This window comes from Gekko japonicus, unplaced genomic scaffold (genome assembly GCF_001447785.1).
Source record: "Gekko japonicus isolate JY-2015 unplaced genomic scaffold, Gekko_japonicus_V1.1 scaffold1440, whole genome shotgun sequence".
Classification (NCBI taxonomy): domain Eukaryota; kingdom Metazoa; phylum Chordata; class Lepidosauria; order Squamata; family Gekkonidae; genus Gekko; species Gekko japonicus.
This window is the reverse complement of record NW_015169819.1, coordinates 467,857-484,877: the sequence shown is the minus strand read 5'-3', so window position 1 is coordinate 484,877 and position 17,021 is coordinate 467,857. Positions and strand designations below refer to the sequence as shown.

The window sequence follows — 17,021 nt, the reverse complement described above, 5'->3', positions numbered from 1 at the left end:
GCGCCCACATTTTGCCTCGCAGCTTCGTGCGCTTTCACCCGCGTCTACTCAGTCCTCAAAAAACAGGATTGAGTAGACGCGGGGAAAATCGCACGAAGCTGCTGGGCAAAATGCAGCCGCGCAGCCGCTTGTGTGAAATTGACACGGTACCATTGGGCCAAAGAGAAGAGTGAGCGCGGAGCAGCGCTTGTGGGAAATCACATTGTGTGTTTTAAGGGACATCCTGAATTCTAGATTGTTGCGGCTCCAAAGACCCCCTAATGTCATATATAAATAAATTATACATATGCACATCCACGCTTTTCAGCATGCGCCTGGAACAGATCATGGGGAAAGAACCTGGGAAAGGGAAGAGTTTTAGGAGGGGAGGGAGCGAGGGTTTCCGGTTCCAGGTTGCGAAATACCTGGAAATTTTGGGGGTGTAGCCTGAGGACGCCGGGGGTTTGTGGAGGGGAGAGGCTTCAATGGGGTCGACCCGCTTCCAAAGCGGCCACTTTCTCCACGGGAACTGATCTCTATAGCCTGGAAATCAACTATAATCCCAGGAGATCTCCAGGTACCACCTGCAGGTTGGCAGCCCTAGAAGGAACTCCGTGGGGGTGTGTGATGTCATATAGTCCATCCTCAGAAGCTGCCATTTCCTCAAGCAGAATGAAACCCTGTAGTGGAGATAACTTGTAGTTCTTGGAGATCTCCAGGCCACATCTGGAGGCTGGCAACCCTACTGAATACTCGTACGCCTTCCTTTTTGCAGTGGTTTTTATGGACTTGAGCCCAAGCTGGGAGGGTGAGCGCTGGCAATCAAGCGGTTGTGTTACTCTTGATCCCCTCCCCCCACCCCTGCTTAATGAAGATGCCTAGAACAAAGTTTGAAAAACCCTGCTCATTACAAGCCCTTAAGCAAAAACCCCTTGTAAGCATGGCTAATAACATTGGTTTCTGCCGGCTGACATAGTGCCCAGAGGTGACCCACTGCAGAGTGATGCTGTCTGCCAATTAATATCATAGCTCATTGCTATAAAGGGGGTGGGGGGAATACTGTGGTCATTGCTATAAAGGGGGTGGGGGGAATACTGTGAGTTTCTGGGATGCCTTCGTCAGATTCTTCCATTGTCTTCTCTCCACCAATAAGAAGCAAATATGCAGGCCTTGAAAAAAAAAGAGTCAAGAGTGATACAATCTTCCTACAAAAACTTCTATGGCCATCTGCCTAATTTAACCCAGTTGGTGGTGGTTTCTGAGTATGGAGTCCTGTGCTGCCACCTAGAGACACACTTGGGATATTCACTTTTGTGGTAGGATAGCAAGACACAACAGTCTCGAGATGAAATTGACCTTGAAGCAAACCTTGCCTCTCAGTGTTGGCAGTGGGGGTGGGCACATATCTGAGTGATGGATGGCTGATCTGCCTTTCTGTACTGAAATTTGCCCTTGGATAACTGCCCCAATTTTTTGCTTTTGGATAAATGCAGACTGTGGCTTTCTAGTCAACTGGTGAGGGACTTGGGTGATATCAAAGCCAGGAGAGCCAAAGGGTGAGGGTAGCAGGAGCTGGTGTAGGCTCTGACAGCTTTTTGATTCTTGGTGCCCTCTGCCAGCCTCTTTCGCTTAGAATTCTGTCCAGGTATGAAGCTGTGGATTGAGGCTGAGGCTTATCAGTGGAGCAGGTAGAGCACAGCTTGCCTTACAAAGACCCAGTCCTACGCAAACCCCCTTGGGTAGCACTTCCCAGGGGGAGAATTGTTTTGCTGCAGCAGTTAATAGAAGGGACTCCCACCCACCCATCTGTGCTGCTGTAAGAGCAGAAAGTGAGAGTGGTGGGCATACCGCTATGGAGAGACAAGAAAGAACTGTGCAACATTCAAGGATTCGAATGGCTCAAGAGCGTGTGGCCATGCACAGAGAATGGGACATTGAAGGAAGCCTCACTACAGGCCACAAACCATGCACCCATTTTCATATGGTACAAACAGTGTCTGTGATTCTATGCAGGTCTACTCTGAATAAGTTCCATTTGATTCAGTGTGGCTTACTACCAGGAAAATGTCGTCAGGATTGCAGCCTGAATGCCCAGCTCTCTGATAGGGTGCACACTAGAAACAGAAGGGAGGAGCAAGTTGGGTTTGATGGGCAGGCCAGATGGGAACAAGAGCAGGAGCCTTTGCTGAAGATCTGACTTAAAATTCTAGAGCTGTGGTGTTGGTGGGCATTGTGGAGCCTCTATAATGTCTGCAATGGTGAACTTAAGCAATAGGAGTGGGGCAAGGAGTAGACAAAGACTTTTCATGTGATATAAATACCAAGGGCAAATTCACATTTACTTCTGTGACCTGGAGTGATAACATCACTCCCATAGTAACCACCTTACTACTTTTTCCTTTTTGCCTCCAATGCGTATTCCCATTTTAATACTCCGTAATGACGTCTGTTTTTCCTTATCAGTAGGTCATGCTGGCAACCACTATGCAGTACTCCCTGGCAGTGACTAAAAAAATATGGTAGCCTCTGTGCTTATGTGGGTCCAGGGCTGGAAAAGTGGAGAACTTGCTTGGAAGATCGAAGATAAGCCCTACAGTCGAATCCCCTTGTATTTATAACATTTCTGGTCCCAAGCGTCTTTCTGATGAGACGGGTTAGGCTGAGAGAGAATCACTGGTCTAAAATGATCCCGCGAGTTTCATAGCAAGAGGGGATTTGAACATGGGTCTCCCACAAGCTAAGGCACCTCTCCTACCACTGCATCACACTGGCTTTCCTGTTACCCTTGGCCATATCACAGTTGGGGCCAAAGCAGTGGTGTGGCAAGATATCCACTCACCAATGTCAAGTGAGGCTTTGCTTTCCAGTGCTAATGGCTAGGCTAGGGATCAATGGCTTATTTTGGCATTCCAAGCAATCAGGTACTTGTGGAAAGGCACCACGCCTGCCAGTGTTGCTATTGGCCTTTTGCTGGGTGATAGTGAGATATTGAAAAAATGGTATTCAGCAGAGATAAGAGTATTCAGCAGAGCCAGAGTAAAATAACTCAGGCTGAGAGTCCATGTGTGATTAAAATATAAAGTTTTTACTAAATTCTAGCATGGGAAGGGTAACTGGGATGAAAATAACGACAGAGCATAATCGGCTACATCCTTACTCTACAAAGACAAAACTAGAAGAGAGAGATTATGGCTACTCTTCTTCTTCAGAACACCAAACAAAGACAGGAAGAGAAGCCATAAAATGGTAATACACCTTGACGCTTTAGTCCCAATCAAATCCCTAGATCAGGGAGAAAATTCCCGGGCTTTCTACATCTAAAGAACATTGGTTACATGAGAAACATGTGACTTCCTGTGAGTAACATAAAGAAACATTTAACCCCAGATATACTGAGTGTTTTCCACTTTTAGTACCCAACACCTTTGCAGCCTCAAGGGTTGGACTCATCTTCACGTCTTGAAGCAAAATTCCTATCATCCTCTCTCACTTTGTTCTTCAAAACCACCCAGGCTGTGTTTTACCACATGAGCAGTCACAGTGTCAGCATCAGAGGGGGGAGGGCATGCAGCTCGCCTGCTTGGTTGGGGGGTCCCTTGTCCTCCTTCTCCAGGGGGAGAGGTGAATTCTTCTTCTTATAACAGGCAAACAGCAGCATGTGTGTGCTGAGGAAGAACTATCTCTAAACTTCAAGGCAGCCATTAGATGATCGCCTCTCATTATTAAAGTTTAATTTAAACTGTGTATCAGAAAGAACAAACAAGCTCGTATCAAAGGAGCCTCTGGCATTTTTTTTAAATAGTTGATTAAATTTAAGGGAGTGGGGGCTGGAAGCCAACACTGACTTTCTTTATTTATTTCCTCTGAGCTTCCATCCCCTGGGTTCCCTCACCGCTGCAGAGAAAATGTGCAAATGAATGCCCAATATTAATTTTGTCTCTTCAGGTTGCTACAGGGAAGGCTTCTCCAGCCTCCCCTCAGCCTGTTCCTTTGACTGGACTGCCCTGCCTAACTCCCTTTTGCAGGAGATTCTGTTTTCTCTTCCTTCTCTCTTCTGTCAGCCTCATTTTTAAACACCTTGAATCCTACCCCATCCTCACTGTTTGCTGGTGTGTGATAGATTTCCTTGGTCTTGACTGTCCAGACTTATTCCCGGATCAGATCGTATTATTATTTGAGTGAAGTTCAGAAGGAACAAGTGGGTAAGCCATGGGAGGGGTCATCCTCTTTCCTACTCCTTCCCTATCAATCTTCCATTCCCCTCCTCCTCCACTGTCTGGGTAGTGAAGGGTGCGGGGTATAAATCCAATCTCTTCTTCTTCTTCCATATTCTCCATCCTGCCCTTCTGCATTCTCTCAGCCCAGCTGTCATGCTGCCCAGCAACTTCTCTCTATTATGTGGCATTTTGAAAGACCGTCAGGTGGGAAGTGTGGCCCAAACAACAATCTTGTGGAATTCCACATAACTAATGGCCATTACTAAATTTACTGCCACATGATGCAGTGATGGCTCTTTGTTCAGTTGGTTCTAAAAGGAGATTAGGAATATTCATGAAGGATCAGCCCACTTATTGTTAATGAATATTTGGAACCTCAGGACTCAGAGGCAGGAACCTTCTGCAGCAAATCTACTTTGCTTCAGTTTATTACAGGGCAACACCTGGAGGCTTTGGCCTCTGTGTCCTGCTGGATGTCTTCTGGGAACGTCTGGCTGGCTAGTGTGTAAAACAGGATGCTGGACTAAATGGACCGATCCAGCATGGCTGCTTCTAGGTTCTTATAGATCTATTTTCTGTACAACATGCAGTCACAACCCTGTTGATAGGAGGCAGCAAAGACTCTGATGTTTTATGGAGGTGGGGAAGCAGGATTCAATGCCATGATAAAATAGAATATTTGGAGCTTCAGGAGCTCGGAGCTGGTGAATGGTAGGGAAAAGGTTTATAGCTGCTACATGTGTGAGTCAGTTTTCTTTTTCTCAGTTTAAGCAATGCCTCAGGGCCTGAAATAACACAAGCTAAAGAGCTCTGGCCTATTCCTGTGATTTGCTTCATTTGAAATTTTGTGATGTTAGTGACACAGAGCAGAGATATACTCATGTTTCTTTGTGAAGCTCAGGATCTGCAAGCAATAGTAAGGAAATCAACAGCCCTACATCCCCCCCCCCCGAATGCTGTCTTTGATACTCCCGTTTTCAACAGTATACATCTCCTACCACAAATGATCCAACAGAGATGTTTTGTAGTGGCACTTGGTTAACACTGACCCAGAAATGGTATCTATACTCCCCTTTTCCTCTGAGAAATGGAGGAAATGCTTACAAGGGTCATTGTACCATGGTGGGGGAAAAAAAGTTCTGAGGTACGTGATGACGCAGCCCTGCCACACTACAGATCCAGAGAGCACACTCCCCCAAACAATTGGTTTGGGCTGATACATGGATTCTTGGATTCAAAGATACAGTGGAATGCTGATTCACAAATCATTGTGCATTGGCAGGAAATTGTCATGTGCAGATGTGGCAGTATACATATGCCTTAAAGAACAGCATTGTAATACTGACCAGAGCTTGTGGTAGCTCCAGAAGGAGCACCATCTGCCTCTGCAGAGACCCTGATACCAACCCTGAATCCATGGCTGCTTGTACAGCCAGAGGGCAGCCATGCCTGAGAACACTGATTTTCAGGCAGTCTCCTTTCCTTTCCTAATGCTGCTTCTTTATGCATTGCTAGCTTATTTCATCCACAACACTGTGGCAACTTCCTAGAAAGGTTTAAACACCATCACATAGCAGGGCTGGAACAGAAGGAACATATTCTGAATCCAACCAACGTATAACCAACGTATGTCCCTTTTTTACTTGGAATGCTGTTGCAGAAATAAAATCCAAAGCATCCTGAATAAAAAGTAGGCTGTCCTAAAGGGCAGTTTCTGCACTATGTAAAACCTGTTGCTGACAGCATGACTCACCTGTTGCTTTCTTCAACCGCTGCCTGACTGTTCCGTCTTTCCCTTGCCACAACAGAATTTACTGTTTTTATTTTTTTACTTAAAAAAAAATGTTTGGTCCATCGAATAGAACACAAAGGCTGCCCCACGGTCAATCAGCAAGTAAATAACAAAAGCTTGTGTGGCTGCCAGCCATGACACCACAGTGCAGACAACAGTAATTCACTGTAGCCTATCAGGAGATGTAGGAGATTACAGTTGCCCTGGCTATGTACCTCATTGATTGTCGACTGCATTGATCTATGTAGTCATCTCCCTTTCTCTCTCTCTCTCTCTCTCTGTCTGTCTCTCATCAGTGTTCATCTCTCTTTCTCAAGGTACATGATCACATCCCTGGACCGCACCCATGCTGGCTTCTACCGCTGCATCGTGCGCAATCGCATGGGAGCCCTACTGCAAAGGCAGACAGAAGTGCAGGTGGCATGTAAGTGATGGTGCATGTCATGATGTAAGGGTTTCAAAATGTACAAAGGATTGTCCATACAATAGGGCAGGAGTCCAAAGGGTGAGGAGGAGGGTAGCAGAGATGTCATAATGGAGAGCTCAGCCAGTGGTTCCAGTGGGGCAAAATGTGACAGAAGGAGGAGTGGATTCAAAAGGCATTTAGAAGCATGACCGTCTTAACCGATTGTCCTTAGAAATGGAAATTCGCAACTTCCAGCTTTGGCAGAGGACCTTCTATATGTTAGACAGGTGTAACAATGCAAACAGCTGCTTTCTGTAAAGAAAATCAGCTTCAGAAGAGGGCAATTTTGATCATTCTGTGTTTGCTTAAACCACTAGGCATTTTCCCCCTCCAGATGAATGCCCCTCCTCTTTGCCTTTCCTCTAGTGTGGGCTTCCACATGCATATTTGCAAGGGCAAACATACAACTGAGGGGGGGGAGAGGAGAGGAGAAGAATAACTTGAAATAGGTGATTTAGAGCAGAATAATGTCTGAGAGGGGAAAGGTTAACATCCCCTTCTACCCTCCCACTTCTCCAATCAAAATTACCCCTTCCATAAACTTTGGTTACATATTTGCATGTAAGATGTACACAGGCCTTTAATGGAAGAGGAAAAAAGGAGGAAATGTGTGTACTTCTGATATACTTGGGAGCCCAGCCAGTTGTCAGTCCACCCAGTTAGAGTTCTTGAATTATTTGGGTACATCTGCATTACAAGTGGTTTTATACCAAATTAGGGTTGCCAAGTGGAAATTTCTTCTTACCGGGGGACTCCCATTCCGTGGCTGGAGCGCGCGCGCAGCACACACATCACCCGGAAGGGACATGACGATTGGTTTTATACCAAATTAGGGTTGCCAAGTGGAAATTTCTTCTTACCGGGGGACTCCCATTCCGTGGCTGGAGCACGCACGCACCGCACACACATCACCCAGAAGTGACGTGACGATGCTGGGCACGCTGGGGGCAGGGCCATGACCATCCAAGGGAAAACCATAGAGTTTTCCCTCGGATGACCGTGGCCCCGCCCCCAGTGTGCCCGGAGTGGGCCTCTGGGGCGGGGATTTCCCCGCCCCCCGGGGGAACTTGGAAAGCCTATACCAAATTAATTGTTAAGACTTCCTCCAAAGAAGCCTGGCAATTGTGGTTTGACAAGGATCTTGAGAACTTTGTTAGATAGCTCTGACACCCTCACACAGAACTTCAGTGTTCCTTGGGTAGAGGGAATGCCTGTAACAGTAGTGCTGACATGTTATTTGGCTCCCATCTCAGAGCACCTCTGCTTTTCTAAGCTCGGACAAGATACCTTTTCCCCCATCACAATCAGGAAACAGTTTAAAGGATAATTTTGGCATGCCGGGCTGTGCTCCCCTTCCCTCTCATCTTTAAGTATTATCGTAGATTATCCCATAGAGACATGTTTCTTCCATGTGTGGTTACGGGACAAGCTGTCAAGGTCATCAGGCAGCTCTGATCTGGATGGCCCTTGGTGAGCAAATGTTAGGTGAGAAATTATTGGGTGCTAAAGGGCTCTTCAGTTGAGCAGAGGAAAATGGAATTGAAACCAACAGCTGGAAGATGAAGGTGGAGAAATGCAAATTAAAAGAAAGGTGCAGCCTTTTAATGCTGTGAGTGATGAACCACATCATCAAACAGGGCATTTTACACCTTCTTCAAATCAAGATTAGAGGGCTTTCTAAAGGACACCATTCAGCCATCTGCAGGATGCTTCAATAATGAAAGGGAATTCTGTAGCCATGTGCTATATATGAGAAGTCACCTTCCAATTTTATCACCCTTTATTAATCCTCCGGCAACAATCAACTGACCTTTTGTAGTGGTGCCAAATCACAGAACCCTCACAGCTCTTAAGCAATGTCCCCTCCATCCACATTTAGGAGATTACATCGAAAGGCCCCCTTTTTCATTAGTTATTTTTGTTTTTAAAGATTATAGCATATTTTCCAACTCCTTTTTTATGGCAACCAAAACCAGAAATGTTCTCTTTTCATGTGGAAGCTAATCTTCCATCCCTTGAAAGACAGCCATGGAGGTGGGGGGGAGGAAAACAAGACTGATAAGTACTGGAATGATTTGGCTGTGCTTGGGGGACATGAAGCCACATACCCATGTTAGGGTAGCTAATCTCCAGGTAGGGAGATCAGTATTAATAGAAATGTGAGAGAGACAAGCCAGCCTAAGGAGGTTGTTTAACACCCTGTGGTGTTAAATCCCTAAGATGGCTTTTAAGAAAGCCAGCCGCTTGCCTCAGCAGCACCCTCTGAAAGGCAAGAAAAGCAAACAACGTTTATAACAATTACAGCACCATTGCCTGATGCAAGGACATGCTGCCCATATAAATCAGCCGTGGTCTCTGACATGTGGAGGGAAAAGGCTGGAATGTGAATGACAAATCTGTGTCTGGCGGCAGAATCTGGATCAGCTGGCTGACTCCAGAAGCACTTATCTGAGGAACCTCATACCTCAGTGCAGCTGGTGTGTGTGTGTCTGGGAAGAAGCTGTTCTGTGGGAATGGGAACCAGTGGGAGGAAGAAGCTTGAAGAAAATACCTTGAATCTAGTAATGCTTCGTAAGTCTGTTTTGATGTGCCTCCCTACAGTAGACACATTAAGCTTGTCTGCACTAAAACAGTGGCTGTGGGCTTTGTTTGAGGTGGTATATGTGCACAGAATGTTCTAGAAGAGGCATTTAAATAGGTATTTGTATGTGTCCTGTTAGAGGGGCGGTCTTCAACCATGTGTGATCTTTTCTGGCTTTTTAGTAGAACCCACATGGTCCACTGAGGTATGTTATGTGTACAAAGCAAGAATGTATATGTGGGATCTCTTAAAGAGTGTATGGGTTCTGTATGCTGTCTTGCTTAAGGACATAAGAAATACCTGAAAGGATCACACCAAGTTTCACATAGCCCAACATTCTCTGCAAGAATTTCAGTAAGCAGGTATTGCATTAAAAATGGACTTACCAGTGACCTTCTCTGTCCACCCCTCCTCTGCTATAACTTGCTTTGACCTATAGATGCTTCACTAGGTAGTATCCTGCTGATTTATTTGTTTATTTGATTCAATTTCTATCCTGCCTTTCCCACAAGAGGGCTCAGGGCAGGTTACAACATTAACATAAAACAATAAAATCAAGATAAAACTATAAACCCTTAGATGATGGCGATGAAACTACATCACAGCTATTTCAATGGTCCCCTGGTGTTAGACAATAAAAACAGAAAGGGCTAGATCTGAAAAGAAATTCCAGATTATGAATACCCTACCTTGGGTAGACCAAGGTGGCTATCATTCTGTGTCCTCGAAAACTGAAGACCATCATATAAATGGTAACAGAGAGGTAACACAATGGTAACAGGAGGGGCCAGATGATATTTGATGTCTGCTGCCTGATAGAAGAGCTCCATCTTTCAGGTCCTGTGGAACTGTAAAAGGACCCGCAGGGCCTTGATCTCTAGCGGGAGCTCTTTCCACCAGAAGACATCTCACTATGTGACCATGGAATCTTCCTAGTACATTTTTATCCTACCCTTCCTCCAAGGAGCTCAGGGCAGCATACACCGTTCTCCAGTCCCCCTCTTTATGTGACATAGGTTAGACTGAGAGAGTGTGACCATCCCAAGATTACTGAGCAAGTTTCACCACAAACTATAGATTTGAACTCAGGTTTCCGAGATCCTAGTCTGACACTCTGACCACTACACAACACAGTTCCCAATGGAATGCTGCCAGATGGTGCTGTCTCCAGAGGCTGTTTAATGTATGTCGTTCTGTGACATGCAGAGGCCTCCCTGTGGTGTCTTTTTGTCCCAGGAGACATTTCAGTCTTATTGTCTACCTACTGGTTGTGTTCTCTCTCATGACTCAGTGCCTTGATGTGGCAAGGGGGCTTGCGTGGTTAAATGAGGCTGCGGGTTATGTCACGGAGGGCCACCCAGGATGGACAGGCCGCAGGGGAGAACTCAGACAAAACACGATCCACTGGAGAAGGAAATGGCAACCCACTCCAGTATCTTTGCCAAGAAAACCCCATGGACAGTAACAAAAGGCTAAAAGATATGACACTGGAAGATAATCCCCTCAGGTCAGAAGGTGTCCAATATGCTACTGGGAAAAAGCAGAGGGCAAGTAACCCCAGAAAGAGTGAAGCGGCTGGGTCAAAGCCGAAAGAACTCTCAGCTGTGAATGTGTCTGATGGTGATAAGAAAGTCTGATGTTCCAAAGAACAATGCTGCATAGGAACCTGGAATGTAAGATCTATGAATCAAGGTAAGTTGGATGTGGTCAAAAATGAGATGGCAAGACTGAACATGGACATCTTGGGAATCAGTGAACTGAAGTGGACGGGAATGGGTGAATTTAACTCAGAAGACCATTATATCTACTACTGTGGCCAAGAATCTCGTAGAAAAATTGGTGTGGCCTTTATAATCAACAAGAGAATGTGAAAGGCAGTAATGGGATACAATCACAAAAATGACAGAATGATCTTGGTCCGAATCCAAGGTAAACCATTCAACATCACAGTAATCCAAGTCTATGCCCCAACCACTGACGCAGAAGAGGCAGAAGTGGACCAGTTTTATGAAGACCTACAGCACCTCCTAGAACTAACACCAAAAAAGATGTCCTTATCATCATAGAGAACTGGAATGCTAAAGTAGGAAGTCAAAAGGTAACTGGAATAATGGACAAGTTTGGCCTTGGAGAATAAAATGAAGGTGGCCAAAAGCAAAGTCTTAAAAGATGATGCTGTTAAATTTGGAAAATGCAACAGTGGCCACAGGATTGGAAAAGGTCACTTTACATTCCAATTCCCAAAGAAGGGCAATGCCAAGGAATATTCAAACTATCGCACAATTGCACTCATTTCGCTCGCTAGCAAGGTCATGCTCAAGATCCTACAAGCTAGGCTTCAGCAGTATGTAGATAGAGAACTGCCAGAAGTACAAGCTGGGTTTCGAAGAGGTAGAGGAGCTAGAGATCAAATTGCTAGCATTCGTTGGATTATGGAGAAAGCAAGGGAGTACCAGAAAAACATCTACTTCTGCTTCATTGACTACACTAAAGCCTTTGATTGTGTGGATCACAACAAACTATTGCAAGTCCTTAAAGAGGTGGGAGTACCAAACCACCTCACATGTCTCCTGAGAAACCTGTATAAGGGTCAAGAAGCGACATTTAGAACCAGATATGGAACAACTGATTGGTTTAGCTTAGGAAAAGGAGTACGACAAGGATGTATATTGTCACCTTGCTTATTTAATTTATATGCAGAGTACATCATGAGAAATGCTGGCCTGGATGAATCACAAGCAGGAATTAAGATTGCCGGGAAAAACATCAACAACCTCAGATATGCAAACTATACCACTCTAATGGCAGAAAGTGAAGAGGACCTTAAGAGCCTCTTGCTCAAAATGAAAGAGGAGAGTGCAAACCTCAACAGCATGATAAAAAGTAGAGACATCACCCTGCCAACAAAAGTCCGTATGGTCAAAGCAATGGTATTCCCAGCAGTAATGTATGGCTGCGAGAGATGGACCATAAGGAAAGCCGAGTGCCAAAGAATAGATTCTTTTGAATTATGGGGCTGGAGAAGACTCTTGAGAGCCCCTTGGACTGCTAGGAGATCAAATCAGTCAATCCTAAAGGAAATCAACCCTGACTGTTCCCTGGAAGGCCAGATACTGAAGCTCAAATACTTTGGCCACCAAATGAGAAGGGAGCACTCCCTGGAGAAGACCCTGATGCTGGGAAAGATTGAAGGTCAAAGAAGACGGGGACGGCAAAGGATGAGATGGTTAGACAGTGTCATAGATGCAACGAACATGAAATTGAGCAATCTCCAGAGTACGGCAGAAGACAGGAGGGCCTGGCGTGATGTGGTCCATGAGGTCGCGAAGAGTCGAACTCGACTGTGCAACTGAAGAACAACAACTGGTTGTGTTTGTATGTGAGGGATTCTCTGCCCCTAATAAGATGTCAAACCATCCTTACTTTCTCTTATCTTCCTAGCTTATTCCTCTTTTGAGGTTCCCTGGGATTTTCCAGGTTAGCATCAGGGCTAGAAGGGAAGTAGATCTCATTCTGCAAAGGGCTGGGGACGGCAGATTCTTCATGTCAGATTCAAAACATGCTGTGAGGACTTCAAAAGCCCAGGGAGGAAGAGGAAAACTTGCTGAGCCAAGGGCAGGAGAAGAAAGAGGGGAAAGGAGTTGTGATTGCCAGGCAGAGGAAGGCAGCAGCAGGGAAGGACTGTTCATTCAGGTTTAAGGCAAGGTTGACAGGTGCCTCTGAGGTTTTCTGTGCTCGTCACGCATGGCTGCAGAATAAAAGTGCCGCCCTGGAAAGGGAGATACCATGCAATTAATCTAAATAAAAGAGATGCTTCACAGGAGAGCCACAAGCTGGTGGGGAATCAGGAGCAAGAGAGCAACAGGGACTGGTGGTGAAAGAACTGCTTGGCATTCTGTTGCTGGTCTCAGTGCTGGACCACAGCGGCCATGCTGCCGCACCTCCTTCCTGCTTCTCCAGCTCGCCATGACTCCCTGCCGGCCTTCCCTGTTTTTCTGTCTTTGATGTTGCCCCCTTGGTATGCTTTGCTTGCAACTGCAGAGCTAGACAATGCTTTGAGTCAAGTTTCCAGGGATGTAAGAGGTACTTGAAAGAAACCTTGAGATTTGGTGTTTGTTTGTTTTTAAATTAAGCAAATAGACATATTTCATTTGGAGCAACAATTTTTATTTTAAAATTTTTGTTTTAGATGTTTATACCCTGCTTTTCTCCCTAACAATTGATAACACTGTTCTCCTCTCCTCCATTTTGTCCTCACAACAACAACCCCCTGTAGGGTTGCCAAACCCCCCGGTTTGCCAGGAGTCCCCCGTTGGGGGGGGGTTCTACCTGCCGCCGGCCAGATGGCCAGTGGGGGAAGCCCAACACCCACAGCCACCCCTCTCTCTCCCTTTAAGTGTGTGGAACCCGTGTTTCCTCCCAAGCCCAATCTCCGCTTGAGATCAGGCTTGCAGGGAAATGCCAGCTTCGTGCACTTAAAAGGGAAATGCGGCTGCTCTTAAAGAGGAAACGCCGGCTCCTGCGCTTAAAAGGGAAACGCCGGCTCCTTTAAGTACAGGGAACTGCCGTTTCTGGAGATCCGGTTTAAAAGGGAAACGCCGGCTCCTTTAAGTGCAGGGAACTGCTGTTTCTGGAGATCTGGCGCACGGGTGGTGTGGGGGGGCGGACGTCCCCAACGTGCCGTCATCATGTCGGGGATGCCCCGCCCCCTCCAGGAACGCCCCCAAAGTCTCCCGCTGGGGGTGGAAGATGGACTTGGCAACCCTAACCCCCTGGCTAAGCGGATAGAGTGTGACTGACCCAAGCCCACTCAGTGGGCTCCCATGGAAGAGCTGGGCTTCATACCTGGGTCTTCTAGATCCTAGATCAGTACCCTAACGACTGCATCATGCTGTCTCCCAGAACTGATGTATGGAGTTTTATATCTATCAGATAGCTCTGTTGTTTGTTTGTTTTTTAGTGGAATAACGTAAGCCCACCCACTGTACCACCATCATCCTTTGAGCTGGTGCTCCATGATCATGTTGCAGAGAAATTGGCAGGGCCAGCTGCGGCATGGTAAATCGTGGACTTATGTAGCTATAGGGCTAAATGTTGCTTTTGTTTAAAAAAAGTCCTCATGAGTCTTGAAGTTTTAGTTTTTAAGGAAATTTTTACCCAAGTGACAAAATTCATAATGAAATTACAGTTACTGGAAGCCCCAAGGCAGAAATCTCCAACTATGGGGGCTTAACCTCCGTCTGACGTTCCTTGTTAGAAGCGATTTCCATCAGGAATCATCCTAAATGGACTCAGTGCCTCATCAGCATTCTTGGGAATGAAGATCTATGAGCCAAAGCAGGGAGAGAAAATTAAAATCCAGACAGCCACTGGAAAGGCTACGCGGGGGTGTAGAGAAAGAGCACCTTGTTGCTCACAGCTTAAAAGAGTCCTGTGAAAATGCAAGATTTAGTACATGACTCTCTGCCTTTCTGTCAGGGAGAGAAATAACCCCCCAATATTGGGAAAAGGAGATAATCACTATTTTAAAAATTCGAAAAAGGAGATCTATGAAGATCCCAAATAATGATGAGTTTGTAAATCAAGTTGCTTATACAGGGTGAAAACATCTGTACGTTAACCAAACATGTGCGGCTTGATCCAGTTTCCCAGCCTGATGTAAATTTGCCTCAGCTTAACCAATTCCCTCCTGTGACATATCCAGACCGACAGACCAGGTCTACAGATCCAGACTCCCCCATCTCATTCTGTCCTCTTCATCTCCCCCTTCCTATCAGCTCCCCCCCCCCCCAAGGTTGGTGGCAAATCAGGCAGTTAATGGGAAATTAATCAGGCAGCTGTGCTAACGTTAATGGCAAAGTCGTTAAAAAGAGATTCTTTACACGTTTTTAATTACAGCAATTAAAGCAAGTCAATAAAATGCCTCCCTATACCCCCCACTTTGTCATTAGTACTATTATTATTATTATAGGTGCTATAAATTCCCCACACAAAAAAAACAGCTGCACTGTGGGGAGGCACCGGCCTCCATCTCACTAGCATCAGGGTTGGTGATCAAAATATGCGGGGAGAGAAAAGAGAGCTAAATATGAAATATGTACGTTACAGGAGTGTCTGGCAATTTTAAGGGTAGGGGAGTGGGTGTGGATGTATGAGGGGGGGTTGTGGAGATGGATGTGTTAAGTGGCAGCGGTGAGTGGGGGAGAAGAAGTCAGTTGGCTGCTTCCACAGGTCATTGCTGTTTTAAAGTATATGAAGCATTCATTGGTGTCACCTGTGCTATGAAAAAATACGCCCAGTTATAGCAAAAACTCCCCTGAAAGGTTTAGAGAAAAGCTAACTTAATGCCGTTCACTTTGTACTTGAGGTATAGATTTCTAAGTACATATGGCTCATGTCATTTCAAGAGGGCACTTACATGTATAAATGGCTGCTTTTCAAAATACACATGGCAGTGACCTGGAATGGACCAAGCCTTTTCTTACCTATACTTCACAAGGAGAAAGCAGCAGTTTGTACATACTCATGCCCTTTTATAAGTGAACCTCACACACACATTTTGTACTTGGCTATCCATTGCCACACTCAGAATGTATTGTGTGAAGCAGCTCTCACAGTTCAGCCAAGTAAAATGTAATAGAGGCTGTCAGGTTTCTGGGTGCCATGGTGACTCAGAACTTGGGGAATTTCCCCAGCTTTGCATGTATGTGGACAGAAATCCTGCAGTCAGTGCATGATTTTGACATTTTAACTGCTTCCTCTCTCCAAAGCAAAACATTAAGACGGGGCTACACTACTGGTGACCATCAAGCCAAATGTAGCCCACCAGACCTTTATTGTGGCCTGCCAGTTGTTTGGCAGCCATCCTTCTAAGAACAGGCAGTTCATCAAGCCCCTGGTTAATGTGCTACCTCAACTACTGGATGCATTCAGTTTGGGGGGGGGGGATCAGAGATTGTGCATGCCTGCATTAAGAAGTCCTGCTAGAGCTGCCAACTCTGGGAGATTCCTGGACGTTTTGGAGGCACAGCCTGGGAAGGGTGGAGTTTGGAGAGGTACACCTATAATGCTCTCCAAAGTAGTTGTTTTCTCCTGGGGAACTGATCCCCGTACTCTGGAGATCAGTTGTAATTCCACGAGATCTCCCATCTGGAGGTTGACAACACTGTGTCCTGCTACCCCGGGTCTAGCAATCTTCTCTTAAAAGACCACTTTACCTTGTGATTTGTTACACTCTCAGCAGGGCAGGTTCCACACTATGAGTCTTTTGCATTCCTCTTCCGCGCTCAGCTGCAATTGGCATTGAAACAGAGGTTTCCCCATAGTATTTAATAAAGGGCCATGTTCCCCATAAAAATCCATCCCCAAAGGAAGCGCTAACTACATGTACATGCCCTTCAGCAAAGGTCTCACTTCTCCAATGTTCCTTCCCTTGCATTGTTTTTAGACTAATTAATTACTTCCTGTTCTGTCTGGGCTTGCCCTTTTGTTCTCTGCATTCATGAACAAATGCTCGATTATCAGTTGTTGCTGGGGGAGGGCAGAAGCTTCATTACCGGGAGAGGGTCTTTGTAGTAGGCCAAAGTCACTGCTCGTACTTTTAAAAAATTGTGTTGTTTATTATCATTGTAACGCTATTGTGATCATAAGAAAACGACAAAAACAAAGACCAGTGACTTGGCTTGCTGTGCAATGTAAGAGGCAAAACAGTTCTTGTGCCCCCTTCTCTCACCCTCCAGAGATGATAATCAACAAGCATTTATTCATGGCTGCCAGCAGAGAACTATTTCCAAGAAAACAGGAAATAATTAATCAGGCTGGAAGGTGAAGAAAGGAAAAGACGAATAAAAATATGAGGCGAGTAGTCCTAGGAAGCCTTAATAATGCTTTGACTGTCCATAGGGGACAGTGTGGTTCTGCAGTTGCATTTGAAAGTGGCAAAGCCGGGGGGGGGGGGGGGGAAGGCAAGAAACGAGAGCTTAACAA

The 17,021-nt window shown here is 45.7% G+C and overlaps 1 protein-coding gene across 1 annotated transcript in view; it reads left to right on the top strand.

Annotated features, from left to right (window-relative positions):
• Window positions 1-6,305: 6,305 nt before the first annotated feature.
• The window catches only part of SDK2 (sidekick cell adhesion molecule 2), a gene marked incomplete at its 5' end in the record, with an annotated part of 107,001 nt that continues 96,285 nt past the window's right edge, over window positions 6,306-17,021 (top strand). The window contains one exon of the mRNA XM_015417197.1: window positions 6,306-6,412. Coding sequence (XP_015272683.1) covers window positions 6,306-6,412 — 107 coding nt within the window. The remainder of the gene's footprint in view (window positions 6,413-17,021) is intronic.